The sequence below is a fragment of the Lathamus discolor genome, chromosome Z (assembly GCF_037157495.1).
Source record: "Lathamus discolor isolate bLatDis1 chromosome Z, bLatDis1.hap1, whole genome shotgun sequence".
Taxonomy (NCBI): Eukaryota; Metazoa; Chordata; class Aves; order Psittaciformes; family Psittacidae; genus Lathamus; species Lathamus discolor.
Window position 1 is genome coordinate 24,898,709 of NC_088909.1, and position 18,355 is coordinate 24,917,063.

At 53.2% G+C, this 18,355-nt stretch overlaps 1 protein-coding gene across 1 annotated transcript in view; it reads left to right on the forward strand.

The window, feature by feature from the left end:
• Positions 1 to 18,355, forward strand: part of LOC136005883 (hydrocephalus-inducing protein homolog) — a gene marked incomplete at its 5' end in the record, with an annotated part of 46,706 nt that overhangs the window by 4,452 nt on the left and 23,899 nt on the right. The window contains 13 exons of the mRNA XM_065663774.1: positions 270 to 404; positions 954 to 1,153; positions 2,006 to 2,130; positions 3,588 to 3,781; positions 7,536 to 7,635; positions 8,750 to 8,868; positions 9,237 to 9,455; positions 10,879 to 10,939; positions 12,318 to 12,553; positions 13,136 to 13,236; positions 14,509 to 14,512; positions 15,103 to 15,267; positions 16,638 to 16,790. Coding sequence (XP_065519846.1) covers positions 270 to 404; positions 954 to 1,153; positions 2,006 to 2,130; positions 3,588 to 3,781; positions 7,536 to 7,635; positions 8,750 to 8,868; positions 9,237 to 9,455; positions 10,879 to 10,939; positions 12,318 to 12,553; positions 13,136 to 13,236; positions 14,509 to 14,512; positions 15,103 to 15,267; positions 16,638 to 16,790 — 1,812 coding nt within the window. The remainder of the gene's footprint in view (positions 1 to 269; positions 405 to 953; positions 1,154 to 2,005; positions 2,131 to 3,587; positions 3,782 to 7,535; positions 7,636 to 8,749; positions 8,869 to 9,236; positions 9,456 to 10,878; positions 10,940 to 12,317; positions 12,554 to 13,135; positions 13,237 to 14,508; positions 14,513 to 15,102; positions 15,268 to 16,637; positions 16,791 to 18,355) is intronic.

Sequence of the window (18,355 nt, forward strand, 5' to 3'; positions counted from 1 at the left end):
CTTTGGGCTTGTTGAATTCGCAGGTGACTTGAGGTACTGCATCTCCTTCCTGCTGCCTTCAGAGCAGGGCGTGTTGTTCCTACTGTCTCTGTGCTGCAGCTGTGTAGCTCAGCAGAAGGGATTCAAGTCCACCCTCGTGTGTTACGTGCGTGTAGCTTCAGAGCTAAAAGTGTTTTGGAAAGGTGGTAAGGAAGGATGTCACATGGCCTGTCCTGGTCCCTTCTCATGTTTCCACAAGCGACAAAATCCTACTTGTGTCTTCCCTGCAGGTTCCTCGTCTGCTGAATGTCATCCTGGGGAACTCTCCTTACTTTGAGTTGATCAGCCCGAGTAATGAGGACTATAAGGTAGCACCGGGCATGTCTTCAACCTACCGCATCCTTTTCAGACCTGATGAGGACAAAGTGAGAGTGGAGGTCCCGAGAGATGGCGCCTTGAGGGGAAGGTGAACCTGCAGGGCTGGGTTCCAAAGCAGGCATGTGGTGTGGGTTTTGAAGAAGTGGCCTGCGTTCAGTGGAGTTGCACTGGATCTACACCTGGGGGAGACTCTTTCCTGGGGGTGAAGTTTGTGCTCCCATAGGCTGGAGGCTCTTGCCTGTTTCAGGCTGTTTTCCCCTTCAGTGGTGGAATATTTAACGTAACGTCTGTTGGCTTCAGGGCTGAGAGTCTGCTGCCTGTGCATGGCCTTTTCCTCATCTTCTGTTTGCTGCTTAAATGTAGTTCAATACTCTGGCCTACCCTCGGGCAGCATGCCTGTAGAAACTAAAGAGGATCTGCCCCATGGTCCCTGGCTGCCCCTGCTTGTGAAATAATCTGTAATGAAAGGCCATGAAGGTAAAAAGTGCATGTACATTGCCGAATGCTACTGTGAGAGTCACAGAAACCAGCAGCTCTTCTTCTGCCATGGGCATGGTGCTAAAGGCACTGTGCTGAGATTGTTTCTCTCCCTGCAGGATTATTTCGACGAGCTTATCATCATCACAGAGAGGGAGAAGTTCTTTGTGCCTATCCGAGCCATAGGTGCCCGAGCCAGCCTGGACTTCCCTGAGCAGCTGAACTTCTCCGAGTGTCCAGTCAGGTTCAGCACCCAGAAAACTCTGCTGGTGCGCAACGTGGGGAAGCGGGAGGCTTGCTACAGCATCACCACTCTGAGGTAAAGGAGCTCATCCCTTGCGCAAAACGCTGTTGCGTGGTCATGGGCTTGTAAACTGTGAGAAAAAGGAGGCAGAGCATCTGAGGTGCTGGAGATGGGCAGGACACGTGGGGTTTGCCATTGCTTGCAGTGTTTTGAGAAAGCTCTGCAAGCAAGTTTTACACTGCAGTGGTGTCTCCAACGCAGCATCTTGCAGGTCTGATGCTGTTGGGTTGGAAGAGGCAAGATAGGAAGGCAGCTTGACTGCTGAAGAAGGTGCTGTGTGGCAGAGGACAGTTCGAGGGGCTCAGGTCACGGATCCCAAACACAGCCTCAAGAAACAGGCAAGCAATGAGCTGGTGAGAGGCACCACCACAGTAAATACCCAGTGAAGTCTAGCATCTATTTGCAAGGCGCTTGCCAACTACTCTACTGGGTAATAGAGCGTGTGTTGAGAGCTCCTTGACAAGGGTTTTAAGAGTTCCCGAACTTCGGCAATGAACTATTTCAGTCCCAAGTTGCAATAAAGAAATGGGAAGCATTAGGAAAGTTTTAAGTGAACTACACAAAAAAGCAGAATTCTGAGTAACTGGATTGCACGTGTGCAGAGGTGAAGAGCTGAGAACTGAGAACTGGGTGCAGAGTGTGGGGGGCTGGGGTCGTGGTATACCGCGGGATCTTCTGAGGTCTGGTTCTCTTTCAGCAGGGAGAGTCACCCGCTCCATTTCTGATCCTGGATGTTCTGGTTTTCTTGTACCGACTGTGGTTTGCTTGCTCCTTGCTTGCACAAGTGAGCTGAAGCGAACTAGACTGCAAACTTAACGGAGGGCCCGGATCTCCCATACAGTCCTGATCTCTCTCTTTGTGTTGCAGCCCTTTCTCTGTGGATCCCTCCATTGGGACTCTTGGCGTTGGAGAAGCGATGGAAGTCACGGTGGAATTCCACCCACCAAAGACCGGTGTTTATACGAGTCCAATGATCGTTCACTATGACACAGGTAAGCGCGTGGTGCACCCTCCGTGTGTCCTTCGAAACAGAGCGGTGTCTGCGCTGTCTGTCATCATCTGGTGGCTTCATTGTCCTGTTGAATCCCTTCTGCAAGGTTCCTTCACGCTGAGTAGAGCAAAGCTCCCCTGCTGGCTGCCAGATATTCCTGTGCTGGAATATTTCAGCCTGTAACAAGGCAGGCAGATCTTCCTGCGCACGGTGCACCGGGGGCGATGGCGAATATTCTGGGTGCTCCATTGCAGAAGAACTCACAGCAGGGAGCCTGACTGAAAAGGAGATGGCTTTTAACGTGCAAGAGAGCTCTCTGAAGAGCCTGCAACCTGTCCCCTAGAGCTCTCCTGACGGGTCATTGCTTTTCATCCCGATCTGTTGTGTTACAGTTCCCGGGAAGGCCTTTGAGGTAGAGACCCTCTTCTTGTGATGTGCTGCATGGGTACAGTTGGTGCTGTGCTGAGAGCTGGGCCATGCTGAGGACTTGTGACCAGGAGGAGCAGTAACTGTGGCAGCGGTAGCCATTAGGGTGCTCTGAGCTTTGCTGTAGCCTGGGAATGATTCTGTAGAAACCGCCTTGTTAGCAGCAGTTCTTTAGTGGTGAGGTTTATGAGCAAGCTGCTGCTAGGGCTGGCTGGAGTCAGTAATGTGAGGGTGCAATGATGTCTGAAGGTAGGTCGTGAACACCACCTTGGAGAAACACTTTGAAATGGCTGTGCTGCTGTGCGTGTTGCTCTGGTGCTGGAAGTAAGTCTCCAGCCTTCCAGAGGACACTTACCCTAGTGAAGGGACTCACTTCTCCGGTGGTGAAGTGGTAACAGCAGCACGTTTGACAAGGAAGAATGTGCGGGCAGTGGTGAGGCACCTGGCTGTGACCGTAGCAGGAGCCAAAGAAGGAGTTGGCAGATGGATCCGAGGGCCCAGTAGCAGCCTGTTGAGTGCAGAGCTCAGCACAGAAGCTGCTCTGTAGTTTCCATTGTTGTTTCTGCCCTTCTCCATTGCATTTCAAATGCTCCCGCTTGGGTTCTGAGATCAGAGCTATGCCCAGTATTTCAGGACCAGGAGATGAGGATGACACGACACTGGGGGCATCTCCTGCCTGCAGGAGACCCTGGGCAAGGCATGGCTGAGGTGGCGCTCCTCAGCGTCCCTGAGTGACTTGGATGTAGAATTCCCTGTGACCTGAGTGGGATGGCAGCCCAAAGGGCACCCGGGCACATCTGAAAAGATACATCTCCACGAACGTCCCCCAAAATAACGTGCCTAAGGTGGTGCCAGGACATCCTCATGCTGTAGCATGTGCAGCTGTCAGGATATGCTAAGTTTCCTGATCCGGGGAACTGCTTATGCAGCTCAAAACTGCAGCTCTTTCTTCTGTTGCCTGCAGATTGCTCTATTCCTTGTACTTCCGTCAGCAAGTGAGATGAGGCGAGACTTGCTTTTGCTTTGTTCCAGGTGAAGATGTTCACAAAAGCCTTTGTGGAACAGCTGTAAATGTCAACATCAGGCTTGACAAGAGCTCCTTGACAGTTGAGAAGACTTCTGTCACGCTGTCAAAGCTAAGATCCCTGGTCATCCACAATCAGAGTGCCATCACGGCCCACTTCCAGTGGAAGCGTTTTGTTGATCAGGAAGAGGAGGAGCGGCAGAAGCTGAGGTTTGTTTGAGAGATTCGTCTCAGAAAGATAGATGCCCCAGGGGAAAACTAACACACGGTCTCAGAGGGCTGTTGGGGCTTTTGAACGGATTAGGGCACGTAAACCCATGCACAGCGTGGAGCTTAACCCTTGCCATTGCAGTCCCAGCCGTGCTACAGCTGAGGATGATGTTTTGGGGAGAGAAGGTTGAGTGCAATCACTGGATTGCCTGAGAGGGCAAACTCACGTTTGGGAGCGGCAAACTATTGAGTTCAGAGATCCGTGCACTACGGAGGGTCCATGAGGCTGAGGAAGGTGTCAGCACTCGGTACCTGGGACTGCACTGAGCAGTAGCCCTGAAGAGCTGCAGGTGGCACAGCTATTGTGATACTCTAGCAGTTTCTTCTTTGATAAGCTGGCAGGCTCCTTTTCCAGTCACAGGCAGGGTAGAGTGCTTGGTTGGCCCAGAAGGTGGAGGCCGTCCTGCCGTAGGCTGGGGAATTGCCTTTCAGTGTCCTGGTTTCTGGCCCAACGAGGTGTTTCTCCCCTTCCTCATAGGCTGGGCAGATGTGGAGGGCTCTGCGGGGAAGGGTGGGCAGCCAGGACTTGGAAGTGCTTTTGGGCTTCAGCAACCTGTGTCGTCGTGGTGGTGAGAGATGGGGCAGGTTCTTCCAAGGGTGTCTCTGGCAAAGCTTTGAAATTGCCATTTCAGGCAGCAGAGAAACACTCACAGCCTGGGGGGATGAACTGAAAATGACACTTTAAAGCTTATGTGACTTGGGCAAACCTTGTGCGACTTTTCAGGCTCAGATGGGTGCAGATATACAGGAGTTAGTCTGAACCCAGAGCTAATCAGGAAACTGCCTTGAACTGCAGCACTTTTCAAGGGCTTTGAGCACATCAAGTTCAGCGTAATTAGGTCAGAAATGCCTCAAAGGCCAGAACTAGTTTTCCACTGTTGTCTGTTTTTAATGACACAGTGTGTGAGTTCTGTGCAAACGTACTGAGTTAAAAGAAAATCTCGTGAGCTTGCCTTGATTCTTCCCTGGACCATTTCTTTAGCATCTCTCCCCACCTGCCTGTCTCGGACTGGACCCTGGGTGATCCTCTGTCCCCTCAGAAGCCACCAGCTTTCCCCAGAGTTCACTTCAACCTGATTTTTTACGTATGAGACTTGCTGTCGTGCCAGTCTCTGTCCTTGACTCTGAGCACGACGCTTGGTTCCTCCTTACTCGTAGTTTTGGTGATGGTCCAAGGTCACCGTCCTGCTGTCAGAGAAGCTTTTGAGATCTCAGAGGAGAGAGGGCCTTTTCCTGAGAGGAGGCAGTGCAGGAGCCTGTGTTGGGATGTGACCCCAAAAGACATGGCCCATTAGAAGGTGTCCCTCCTGCAGCGCTTTTGGGGATGTGATTCTGGCCTGCTGACGGAGCTTGAGTTGAGGGCTGCTCATGCCAGTGTGTGGAAGCCCTCCTCATGCACAGCATGTGCGCGAGGCTCAGTGTGTGTGCAGCAAGTAACGTCCTTGCCTGTTTCCCTTCTCTTTGCGTTTGGATTTAGCTGGGTGATGATCGTTCACACGGCGTTGCCTCGATTTGCTGCACGTGGAGCTTTCCCCTGGTCCCCCAGTGCTGTCACCCGCTGGTTCTTCATGGCCAGGGGACTGGAGCGTGAAGGGGGGACAGCAGTGTGCCAGCAAGGAGCAACCGCTCTGCAGCAGGGCTCCCCTTTCATCTCCCGCTTGTGATCTTTAAACACTAGAATGATTTCTGCTGCAGCCGCCAATAAAGGGAGAGGTTAAGTGCATCACAGCTCTGCAGTGGAGGCCAAAACGAGGGAAAAGATGAGGTGGTTCAAGATTCCACGTAGGGTTTGCATTCAGAGATGCTGGTCCTGACTTCTTTACTAGGTGATGCTGGGCAGAGTCCCTTCGTCTCTTGGCACCTCTGTTTTCATGCTCAGAAACCCATTTGTGTCACTGAAGTGATGGGATGCCCAAATCCGTTGCTTTGCTTTGGAAGTGCACCGGGATCCTCTGGTGGAAGGCAGTGCAGATACTGTCTCCTCACCCCTGTGGGTGCAAAAGGGAAGGGGAAAAGTGTGATGCTGATAACGAGCAGCTGAAAGCCAGTTGCTTCTCCCCTCCCAATGCAGGAGGCTTTTTCTTGAGGGCTGCCAGCTTTAAGAAACCTCTTGTTAGCTTGTCAGTGAGGAGTAAAACTCCTTGCTGTGCTGGGAAGAACGGCAATAATGGGATCCATGTGGGAGCCTGTGTCTCAGGGTCAGCCCTGTGCTGAGCTGCTGCTCTTCCTCGCCGAGTGCTTTGCTGCTCGTGCACTGACACGACAGGCTTTGCAAATCTGCTGCTTATTCAATTATCTGCTTGGTTCGTCTCTCCCATGGCACAGGCTGCAGAGGCTGGAAGAGGACAAGCTGGTTGATGTTCCTGCGGAGCACGGGCTGGTCCCCCCTCTCAGAGAACACCCTTCCCTTCCCATCTGCAGCTCCCAGAACCAGGGGACAGAGGTGCAGGGAGGCTCCATGCCTTTCTGCAGTGATATTTTCACCATTGTGCCCATGGTAAGTGATGGCTGAGAACCTCCCTTCCTGCTGCTCCTCCTCCTTCTCATCTCTGAAGGAGGTCCCTTGGCAGATCCCACATCAGCTGCTTGATGTGCCAAGAGAGGAGACATCCGGTTTCTGGTGAGGCTAGGGGCACTTGTTGCAAAAAGCATTTCTGAACAGCAGCAAGAGCCGACCCCAGGCTGGGCTCTGCTGCAAGGGCTGTGAATTAAGGGCACTTCATGAGTGTCCTCACAGTGTTCAGAGGTATCAGTTATTCTCCGTAAGGACACATTCCCACGTAGCGCGCGGGGGTGAAGAAAGGACACTGGTGCACTGTTAGTTCACATACTGACCTGCAGAATGCAATGGTCCTGGGTGGAAAGGAGGCCAAATTGAGCCCAAGCACAGCAATCCCTTCCTAAAACCTGGATTTATACCACGTCTGAGTCTCCCTTCCAGTGTCGTCTGTGAGCCTGGACACGAGGCTGGCAGGTTTAAACGGGCTTTTTGAGTTTTACTGCAGATAGGTAGAGAAAACTGCTCACTTTCCTGGTGATGCCAGCAAAAACCCCATGGCCTTCAATCAGCCAGAGCCTGCCTTCTCAGTATTTGCATGGTCTTGAGATGAAGAATGGCTGCTGTCTGAGCAGCGCAGCATCCCTTCTCATCTTGGAGTAAACCCTGGAATAATCCCAACCTCTTCTTTCTTTTACAGTGGGTGAAAGTAGTTTATTTTTTCTATTTTGTTTTCCGAGGAAGGGGCTGCTGTTCTCTTCTTGGTTGCTCCTGCAGCCCATGTAAGGCTGAGAGGTGCCTTTCCTTAAACCAGTTGCAGGAAGTGAGAGCCTATAGAAACCAGGGATGCCTCCTGAAATGTGTGGCAGGGCTTCCTGGGACTGAGCACCAGTGCTAGGATCCTCTGCGAGAGCAGCAGAGAGTTGCAGAAACTGGTAGCGTGGCCCAGACTTAAATCCGCGAGCAAGAGCTCAGTCTCTTCTGAGGGGAACAAACTGCCCCTTCCGGGTGCCAGTAAAGGCGAGGGACTTTGGAAGCTGCTGCTTCCAAGCTCTCCTGTAAATCCTGTTGGCAAGCGTTGCTTGCTCCTTGCTCTTTGCTGATGCTCTAAATAAAGGCTTCCAGGGCTGCAGTGGAAACAAGAATGTGATGTTTGAAGATAAATGGTTTGCTGTCACTTCTGTTTCAGGAGGGAGATGTCTTGCCCAATTCTTCCCTTGAAATCAATGTGATCTTTAAGCCCAAAGAAGCCAGAGTCTACCAAGAGACAGTCTACTGTGACATCGCAGGTACAGCTCTTTCCTCCTGCTCCTGTTCCCACAGAGGAGGTAGAAACACTCTTCCAGCCCACTCGGACCTCATGTAGTTCTGGAGGGCTCAACAGGGCAGTGCTGGCACACGCCGCTGTCCCCGTGGTTCCCGGTGGTCTCCTGTCGGAGGCCAGGGCTCAGGATGCCTGGCTCTGCCTTCCTGATCCCAGAAGTGACCAAGCAGTGAAGGAATAAGCTTTCCCGCCATGGCTTTGCCAGCATTTGCAACACAGCTTTAGTGAAGGAGCACCAGGCCCCTGTAGACCAGTTACCTCCAAGATGAGTCTTTGTGGCGTGGCTCTCTCCTCCTTCTCGTGCTGCTCACTTTGTGTGCAGAGTAGGCTGGGATGGCAGTGAGAGCTCATCCAAAATTTGAGCCAGGATTCAGGCACCTTAGGCTGCTTCAGTGGCTGAGAGCAGCCTTCAGACTGAAGATCTTGTGCTCTGTCATCTCTAGCAAATGTAAGGGAAAGGACCCACCTTGGAGTTTAGCTGTAAGCCTTGAGGTCTCGGTTGCCTTTGCACCAAGGGATGTGCACGTTAGCAGTACATTTATGGCTTATGTGATCTGCTCAGTGAGAAGGCTGGTTTCCCATGACTGGAGAGAGAGCCTTCATCGGGGACTGGAGAGATAAGACAAGGGCTGATGGGTTCGAGCTTAAACAGGGGAGATTTAGTTTAGATATACAGAAGAAATTCTTTCCTGTGAGAGTGGTGAGGCACTGGAAGAGGCTGCCCAAGGAAGTTGCTCCACCCGTGGCAATGTTCAAGTTCAGGCTGGACGGGACTTGAAGCAAGCTGCTCTAGTGGAAGGTGTCCCTGTCCATTGCAAGGGATTGGAACTGGATGATCTTAAGGTCCTTTCCAACACAAACCATTCTGTGGTTCTCTGAGACACCGGCCCAGGGGGTTGGTTAGAAATGAGAAAGCAGCCACAAGGCGCATGTCCTGAGGGACGAGATGGGTCCCGTGTCTTCTCCTGGAGCATCTAGAGCTGGTTCCATCCAGCCCAGGGACCGGCAGCAGCACTGAGACAACCTGTAAAGTGCCGCGTAGCAGAGGGAATTGCACTCACAGAGATTTCCCTCCACAGGCTGTGAGACCAGGCTGCCCCTGTGCATCAGCGGGGAAGGCGTCGGGCCCCAGGTCCAACTCAGCTGTGACCAGCTGAGCATCGGGGAGGTGACTGTTGGCTCAAGCCACAGCTACAGGGTGAGCAGGACGGGGCGCAGGGCATGGGGTGGATCCGGATGGCTCCCGGGCAGCAGCGAGCCTCGTGGAGCTGTGGGATGGGTCTGAATCAACTTGGTGGTGCTGAGCAGGCGCTTGGCACTGCAGGTCAAGTGGAGTGCTCTGTGTCAGGGGAATAAGCCCAGAGTGGCTCTGTTTGTGTGAAGTTATCCCTGCTTTGCATGGAAAAAAACCCCGAGGCAGAACTCGTCCTGTTGTATTTGGCAGCAGCGCTCAGCATCTTCTGCCTTTTACAGATGTTAATTGCTAAACTAGAAAAGAAGTGAGCCTTCTGTAAGCAAAGAGGATTCCTCATGTATTTCCATGTTGCCTTCTCGCTGCTGCTGCAGGTGTTCCTGCTCAACAGAGGAGTTACTGAGACGCCCTTCAGCGTGGTCCCTCCGGAGAGAGTTCTGGGCTCCTGCTTCACCTTTGGCCCCCGGGAGGGCATGCTTTTGCCTTTTGATCATCAGGCCATCTGGATCTCCTTCAATGCCAGTGTCGTGGGGCAGTTCACAGAGGAATTCCAGTTCAATGTGAAGGGATCCCCTGAGCCTCTGACGCTGACTGTGAGGTGAGGAGGGTTCTAAGAGCTTGGCGGCCACATCTGTAGCTCTCTCTGGGTAGTCATCTCCCACCTACCTCATTGAGAAAGAAAAGGCTTGTCTGAGGTCTTGATCTTGGCTCTCATCCTGGCATCCCCACACTAGGAGCCCACACTAACCTTGACTCCAGTTTGATGCTGACTCCTTGCGACCGCAGCAGCAAGTGATGTGGAATTGTCAGCAAGAGGGAGCCATGGAATAGGTTGGGTTGAACACACCAGTTGCTGTGGTCCTTGATTTTGAGCTGAGAGGCAGAGCTGGCATTGGTTGGCATCAACCATGAAATAAATTAATGGGTGTTGTGCAGCTTCACGTGGTGATTCAGGTGGATGTTGGTGAGTCCTGGAGTTTGGAGCCTTCAAGTCTGCTGAATTTAAGGGCAGGTGAGGAGATGCGGTGTGTTCAGGTTCCGTTATGCCTGCAACTACTTGAAAGGAGGATGGAGCCAGGAGGTGGCTGGTCTCTTCTCCCAAGTATCAAGGGAAAGGACAAGAGGAAACGGCCTCAGTGTGTGCAGGGCAGATTTAGACTTGATGTTAGGAACAGTTTCTCCCCGAAAGGGTGATCAGGCATTAGAAGAGGCTGCCCCGGGCAGTGGTGGAGTCACCATCCCTGGAAGTGTTCCCAAACCGTGTAGACGAGGCCCTTAGTGACACGGATTAGTGGTGGGCTTGGCAGCGCTGGGGTGACAGTTGGACTTGATGATCTTAAAGGTCTTTTCCAGCGTAGATGATTTGACGATTCTGTGTTGGGTGGTTTAAGACGTGTTGCTCTTGGATGGGTCAGCTGGTGCCCTGGTGGTTGGCTGATATTTTCCTCCAAGATTCAACTGTCCGCTCTGTTGAGCTGTTGCGGCTCTTGTCAAGGGATGTTTGGGGCTCCCCCGGCTTCGTGTCTCAAAGTCCTGCCCCCATAACGATTGCGTGGATCAAGATCTTCTGAGCAAGGTGTTCCTGTACTCCATGGGAAGAGCGGTTCCAGCTAAGAAATGCCAAAGCAGGAAAGCTGTGGCTGGGAAGGGTAGTTACATTGAGTGTGCTTTACTGGGGACACCCCTGTGTCCAACACATTACAGATGGGGAAACTGAGGCACGCAGCCATCACTTGTTTGGTGTCCTTCCTCAGGCCATCAACAACCTGGGGGCATACCCTGCATGACACTGTGCCCCAAGCCCCACAAGCAGCTATGGGCTGCTGACCGCTTTGCTTTGGCTGCCTCCCGTCCACCTGGATGCTGTGCTGAGCATGAGGGTGAGGGCTTGATGTGAAACCCCCTGAGGTTCTCAGGCTGGCTTTTACCCACCGGAACGGTAAGGAAAGCTGAAGGCTTTGCAGTTCTCTTTAACCGAGGCCATGTCTCCTCTGCCTTTGTCCTCACAGTGGCTGTGTCACTGGGCCGGCGTTTCATTTCAATGTATCGTCCCTCCGCTTCGGTGAAGTCTCCTTTGGTGAGTGTGCCCTGGGCTTGGGCTGCAGGGTGGGAGGTCTGAGCCTTACCCAGATGGAGCACTTGTCCAGGACAGCATTGTCACTTGTGTTCCTCCATAGCCGCCTTCAGCATGTCAAAACCAGGACTGCCAGCTGCTAGGCAGTATTTTGCCATCATGAGATCAAACAGAACCAGACAGAATGGCACAGAGCCAATTGAATGGTTCAAATAGAACGGAGGGAGTAGAAAGTCAGTGTTCTCTGGTGTCCCTCACAGTCAGTCCAGCCCCAATCTGCCAGTCCTCAGCAACAGAATGACTGTGAAAGTTTTTCTTGTCCGCGGCCAACTGGAGAAGGGAGTTGAAGGCAAGTTGTAGGTGCCCTGGGTGAATTTTGCTGTTGTGAGGCAAGGGCACCATTTACCCACCTGACCATTAGCGTGAGAAATCAATTAGTGCTGTGAGGCCAACTCGTTGTCAGCTCCCAGGTAACATGGCCAAGCAGTAGCTCCGCATTGGGCGCCCATGTCTTCAGACATGGGCTCCTCCTTCCCCACCAAAAGCCCAGCTCTGCTGACAGAGCTGGTGGCTGTGCACCCAGAGCTTCTCCACTGAGATGCAGATTCTGGTTCTCCACCTCAGTCTCGCAAAGGAGTTCTCACTGAGATGGTCTCAAGTTTAAATGTGAACTCAACCCCCCAGATCAGCTGCGATTGTGTCAGTGGCTTCCATTATGGAAAGCAAGTACCAAAGCTGAAGCCATGTCAGCCTTTGTGGGGTAATGAAAGGCGGTGTGCAGCATGGCCGTTTGTCCCCACTCCTTCGGGAGGGTGAGACACAGGTCCTGCTTGTTCTTGAGCAAGCATCAGGTTTGCCTCCAGTGAAGTGGGCCGTGAGCTGCCACAGGCTCAGTCTCGATTGTCCCAAACCAGGAGATGCACCGAGGTTCCTGTCTGGAGAAACTGCTTCAGAGTGCTCTGCATCATGCTGTGGCTGCCAATTTCATCTTTCCTTTCCTTTCCTGGATCATCTCTTTGATGACAACATACTGCTTTTATCTCTCGAAAACTGTGGGAGTGTTTGTGGAGTTCACAGGGACTTTTCTGGACTGACTTTTGAGAGTAAATGTTCTGGATGCACCGTCATGGTTGAGAAGGAATTGGTGCTGGTCTGGGGGAGGTGAGAGCTCCTCACAGTTAGAGACACTTGTGTCAGAGTGGCATTTCTGTGTGACAAGCGTAAAAGGGACTGTAATTGACGACGACTTCCCCACAGAGCTTCTCAATCAGCTGTAATTGCCATTGAAAGGAGGCAAACTCCAAGCGCAGTTTTTTATCACCGCAGGATGTCCACCCCAGGAGTCACGGGATAATAAACTCCTGTTGTGTCCTTTTCCCAGGCTTTCCTCGCACCCTGTGCTGCCGCCTCACTAACACTTCCTCGGTGCCCTTCAACTTCAACCTTCGCATTCCTGGGGACGGCTCGGGAGCACCCAGCGTGACCAGTTTTGCTCAGGTGTCAGACAGCACTGGTCCGTCGTGGAGAAAGCGAGCCCCAGGTGCCAAGAAGCCAGCTGAATTTACTATCAGGCCCTGCACAGGGACCATCTGCGCCAAGGGACACTTGGATATCCAGGTACGCGAAGAGTGCAGCCCTGTGTGCTTCAGAGGTGGAGCTGGAGCTTCGGTGGCATTGAGGGGGCTTTAGCACTGCTGGCTCTGAGCATCCTGCGAGTAAGAGTTGGGCACTAGTGTTGGGCTCTACATCTGCCCTGGCAACGCAAAGCGCATTCAGTAATTCAGGTATTGTCCAAAGACTTCTGTTACTGCCAGAGACTGTGCTCTACACATGAACCAGCAGAAGAATTAAAGGCAAACATCACAGAATCCTAGCCTGTTTTGGGTTGGAAGGGACCTTACAGCTCATCCAGTTCCAGCCCCCTGCCATGGGCAGGGACACCTTCCACCAGACGAGGCTGCTCCAAGCCACATCCAAACTGGCCCTGAACACCGCCAGGGATGGGGCAGCCGCAGCTTCTCTGGGCAACCGGTGCCAGGGCCTCAGCCCCCGCACAAGGAAGAACTTCTTCCTGATACCTCATCTTCCTCATATCTACTAAATCCTCCCTTTCCTTGCTGTGGAAGGAGATGTGGAGGGCACTGCATATGGCCGATGGGTTTTGGGAGTGATGAAGTATTTGATGCTCTTGTCTTCCAGGTCACCCTGTGCTCCAACACCGTGAAGAGATACAAGCTGGCCCTGGTGGTTGATGTGGATGGTGTTGGCAGAGAGGTGTTATCACTGCCCGTCAGAGCCAGGTACCAACGCTTCCCTTGCAGCCCCTCTTCTTTCCCTATGCATCTGCCAGAAGCAAGTGGTGCTGCCTTGCGTAGAGCTGGCTGGCTCCAGCTCCAAACGAGGAGCATTGCTCAATGAGCTAGTTCTGCCCAGCTAGACAGGAGAACAGCAGCGCATGGAAAGCAGTCCATGATGAGCAGCACTTGTGCTCAGGCACAGGCACGGCCCAGGGCCTTCTCCTACAGGAAACTGTGATTATATTCCTTATCGGCCTGCTCTGGGGGCTTGAGGTGTAATGTTTCCAAAGGGCCGCCTCTCCTCCTTCCTGCAAGTGTTGGACTTGTGCTGGGTTGTGGCCAGAATCCAGGACTGGTTTGGGCCACAGCAAGCAGCTGCTGCAAGCTGTTGTCTGCCTCAGTTAAGGAGGGGCCGTGCAGACGGGCAAGGGGCTTAGGGCAGGACTGGTGAGGGAAAAGTAAAGGCGAGATCTTGTGACAGACAAAGTAGTCCTTGGTGTGGAAGGTGAGCTCAGGTTTTTGTGCTTCCGTCTGGCTCTGCTGAGCATTGATGTTCTCGGAGTTAAGCTCAAAGTTGTTCTTGCTTCAGCCACATTCAGGCCTGTTGTGCTGCGGTGGGCGTCAGTTCAACGGCAAGAGGGATGCATTTCACCGGTGCTGTTCCCTCTCCCGGGCAGAGTTGTGCAGTCAGTGCCTGGGCTGCAGTTGTGTAGAACAAGTGCAAATGGGAGCAGCTGGCGTGCGGACCCGTGGGGAAAGGAGCAAGGCAGCCACAGGGCCTGGGAGAGGGTTATCGCTCACGGCGCAGGGCAGGTGGTGGCCTGCACCCTGCGTTGCTGGGGTAAAGGGCTGGATTTCAGGCAGGGACACAGCGGTGTTTTCCCTGAGACACTGGAGTCTGGTGTTCCTGGAGCCTTGGCGAGCGCTGCTCCTCGGTGGGAAAGCTCCCTCAGAGCTCACACCTCGCTGGGGCCATTGAGAGGGTCCTTGCGAGCCTCCTGGGGCAAAGGAGGGGCAAAGCTGACCTGGGACAGGGCACCGTGCTCTGCCTGGGCACTGAGCAGCTTTTGTGATGCTGAGACTCAGGGTCTGCCCCTCTTTTGCAAGAGGTTGTTGGGTAAAAAGAAGTTGAAGGCTGTTTCTCACTGTAGGCGTATCAAATGTCTATTTGACGGTGACAAATGGGTCGTGCTCCATTTGGTGCTCATTGAGAAGTAAACAAGTAAGCAACGCTGTGTCAGAATCTAATTCCCTTTTGCTCATCTCTCTGCCTAGATGTGTAATTCCCCCGCTGCGAGTGCTCCACCCGGCTCTGACCTTTGGACGATGCTCTCTCAAAGTCCCTTACCAGCAGATGCTGACCCTTGTGAACGACAGCAACCTTCCAGGCTGCTACTGGGCTCTTCCTCAGGTTTGGCATCGCATCCGCCTCCTGCCTCCAATGTCACCTAGGGGTTTGTTAGGGAAAAAACGGGTTTGGTTAAGATGTTGCTGGTTCGTATTCAACCCTAAAGGTTTGCTGGGAACAGGAAGCTACCTGAATATCAACTCCAGGAAGCAGCTTAAACTCTCCAGGAAGCAGATTATATTCAAGTCTTCGGGATGCTTTCAATGCGGGAGAACTTGTAGGGTTGTGAAAAGCTGCTGCAAGGAGGCTGCCAGCACGGGACGGGGGGTTGTGGAGGCAGCAGCTGTTGGCCCCCCTCGGGATGCTGAACCCATACATGTCTTGCATCTTGAGTTGTGCCTTTCTGCTTTCTCCTAGGCATTTTTAGACACGTGTGTGAGTTGGCGTTGTGGTAGATGTTAAAGAGTTGAAAGTTTCCTCAAAGGTCAGTCTGAAGCCGTGTTTGGTTCTGTCCCTTATAGGAGAACAAGGATGCTGCTGCTGTGTGGTACTCCAGCCCTGAGCCCCGTGGGATTATCCAGCCTCAGAGCTCGGTGGAGATCCCGTTCACACTGGAAGTCCAGGTGACGGGAAAGCAGGACACCGTTGCACGTGTTGCGGTGTTTGGGAGTAAAGAATCCCCACTGGTGAGTGCTGGGGCAGACGTGTGCCTTTGTGCCTCTCATCTTGGTGGGATGTAGAGCGTACAGGGGTTCTTCCAGGGAAAATGATCTATGGCTGTTGTCTACAAGGAAAGAAGGCATTCGTGGCATAAGCAACACTAATGCCTGGAGAAGACATGGGACTGAGTGACCCTGTACCCGGTCAATCCATCCTCAAGGCGCTGCGCTCGTGCTCGGCTGCTGCTCGCAGCCCGCAAATGCTGGTCAAAACCTGGCTGGGTGTTGCCTGCACAAATGGGAGTTTCTGGGTGTCATTTCCTCTAGGTCTGCCTTATGGCTTGAGTGCAGCTTCGGGAGCTGGTAGCCACATCCAAGCTGGCCTTGAACAGTGCCACGGATGGGGCAGCCATAGCTCCTCTGGGCAGCCTGTGCCAGCCATAGCTCCTCTTGGCAACCTGTGCCAGAGCCTCACCACCCCTCACAGGGAAGAGCTTCTTCCCAGGATCCCATATTGATCACCACCCCCCCCCCCGTCAATTTAGAGCCATCCTTCCCTGTTCTGTCCCCACAGGCCCTTATCCAAAGCCCCTCTCAAGGTTTCTTGTTGGCCCCTTTAGGCACTGGAAGGTGCTTTAAGGTCTCCCCAGAGCCCTCCCTTCTTCAGGCTCTACAAGCCTGGTTAAGGCTTGGGGTGTTTGGAGCTGGGGAAATCCCGCCAGACTGGATAAATTCTCATTGGTTTTAGTGATGTGAGAAGGGGGTTTAGCAAAAGGATCCACATTCCTCCTCCGCTAGTTTGTGCCCCTTCTGCAGGAACAAACTTTTGGGTCTCAGGCTGTCAGCAGAAAAAAATACTGCTCGAATGATGCAATTAATAATGAATGTCTTGGTGCAATAAAGAAGTAATACCAGGAATGCACACAAGCACAAATGAGAGGCAACTAACTTGCATGATCTCTGCTGAGAAGAGCTTTGCTTCCAGCCTCTACTGGTTTTCACAGGAGAAGCTTTGGGAAGGTTGAAGAAGTTCCTGTGCAGTGTGGCTGTGCAGCCGCAGCAGTCAGGGAGGGTGGTTTATGGCATGATGGAGCAGTACAAGGAGCAGGCGTAGGCGCAGAGTAGCGGAAGGAGAGCTGACAGCATGGAGGAGGTGTGAAAAGCATGCGTGGGAGATGGGGGTTCTGTATCCCCTCATAATGGGATCTTGTGGCTTTCAGATCCGCAGGGACCACTCCAGGTGCCACCTTTGCTCCAGCCTTCCTGTTTCAGCCTCACAACCCTGACAGCTTCAAACAGTCAGAATTCCCTCAGCCTACGAGCCCCCTTAGAGCTGTCCAGTCATTCTAAACCTTCCCTGTTGTTTTTTTCTCTTTCCTGCCTGCCTCCTGGAGCAGGAAATCCATTTATTGAGCACTGGAGAAGGACCAGTTGTCCACGTGCACCCAAGTGAGATAAATTTTGGCAGCATCCAAGTTCTACAAGATGCTTCCCGGACCCTTCACCTCTCCAATCAGTCTGTCATCCCCGCATCCTTCTCGGCAAAGATGGTAAGTGTCGCTGGGGCTGTTTTCCAGAGCAAGTGAGTGGCCCATAGCAGCCTGTGACTGGAGCACTTATTTCTATGCAACATTTCCACGTCACTGAGATGTGTCTGAGAGAGAAAGCCAGATGTTCCATCCGAGTGCAGCAAGAGGAGCCTGGCTCCGGGGGCACTTGTAGCTGGGGCACCCGTCAGTAAAACAGAGTTTGCAGAGATGTTTGAGCAGAAAGGAGTTCATTTCTGCAAGTTCTCCCTTTATTTTGTGGAAGGCGTTTAGCTGTGAGAGTCTTTGTTTTTGGAACTGAGAGGTCTGTCCTCAAGGCGCTTAGGGTGAAGTGGGTTTCACACCTCCTCGGGGGTCAAACCAGCTGGGTTGTTGCCCAGAAGCAGACTTGTAAGGGTTGTGTACCTGCAGAGCCTGTGTGCTCTGTAACATTGTAGAGCATGTGGCTGCAGAAAGAGGCTGTTTAATTCCTGGAGGCGGCAGGGTGGAACAGGCTGTGGAGCAGAAGGAGGTTGTGGGGTCTTCTGACAGGGGCTGATGCAGCCAGGAAGGGCTCGTGTGCTGGGTCTGGGGGGTGCTCCCCACCGGAGGGGCGTCTGTGAGGGGCTTGAGAGGAGGTTTGTTCTTCTGCAGGCTGGGTTGTTGAAGTTCTGGAGCCGCTTCACGCAGGCCTGTGGCTGGGGACTTGGTTGTGTCTGCGCATGAGGCATCCAGCAGGGTGTGAGAGCACAGGCTCAGCCCCCTGGGCAAGGAGGAGGGGGCTGAATTTCCCTCCTGCTGCTTTTCCAGGCGTTTGGGGGTTAAATAGAACCTCAAAGTGGGGGATTCGCAGGCAGCTTGCTTTGTCCGCACCATAAAAATCTGCTTTTGACCTCTGCAAAGAGCAAGCACCCCAGTGCCCTCAGCAGCTGCCTCCTTCAGTGCCCTTTCTTACTTGCTGGTAAGCAAAGCAATTGTTACTCTGCTCGTCAGGGGAAAGCAAACATGTCCTGTTGCGCTGTGCCTATTGGCAACTGAATTACAGAGGGTTAGAAGTCTTCAAGACAGCTGTGCTTCTAGAAGCAAGCTGAGAGCTTTTCCCAAAGGCAAAGCAGGAGCAGTTTGGTTCTTAAATGTTGCGCTTGGCAGCAGCTGGGCAAGCCGTAGCCGTGGCCTGGAGAGCCGCGATGCGCAGAGTGGTGTCCCTGGCCTCCCCAGCCTGGCAGGGAGGGCAGATGCGATCATGGAGGGGTGAGCTGTGGACAGGGAGCACAAATGGAGACAAGCTCTGCCCCTTGATCCCGTAAAACATCCCGTTGACGGTGCTCGGGGCAGAGGCTAAACCACAGTGGTCCCCGTGCTTGTGCTGAGGAGATGCTGATGCTGAGGAGGCAGGAGGAGGCCGGTTGTTGGCGGGAGCATGTAGCCAGCCTCAGGCTCTGATCTCCGCCTCCTGCAGGGCTCGGGGTGCTTTTGGGCTGTTTCCTGCCACTGGCTGTTTGTGTGGATAAGGAGCAGCTTTGAAATGAAGAACAGAGGGTCCCCCCCACCGGGAATGCTGAACCACCTGGGACAAGGCTCTGCAGCCA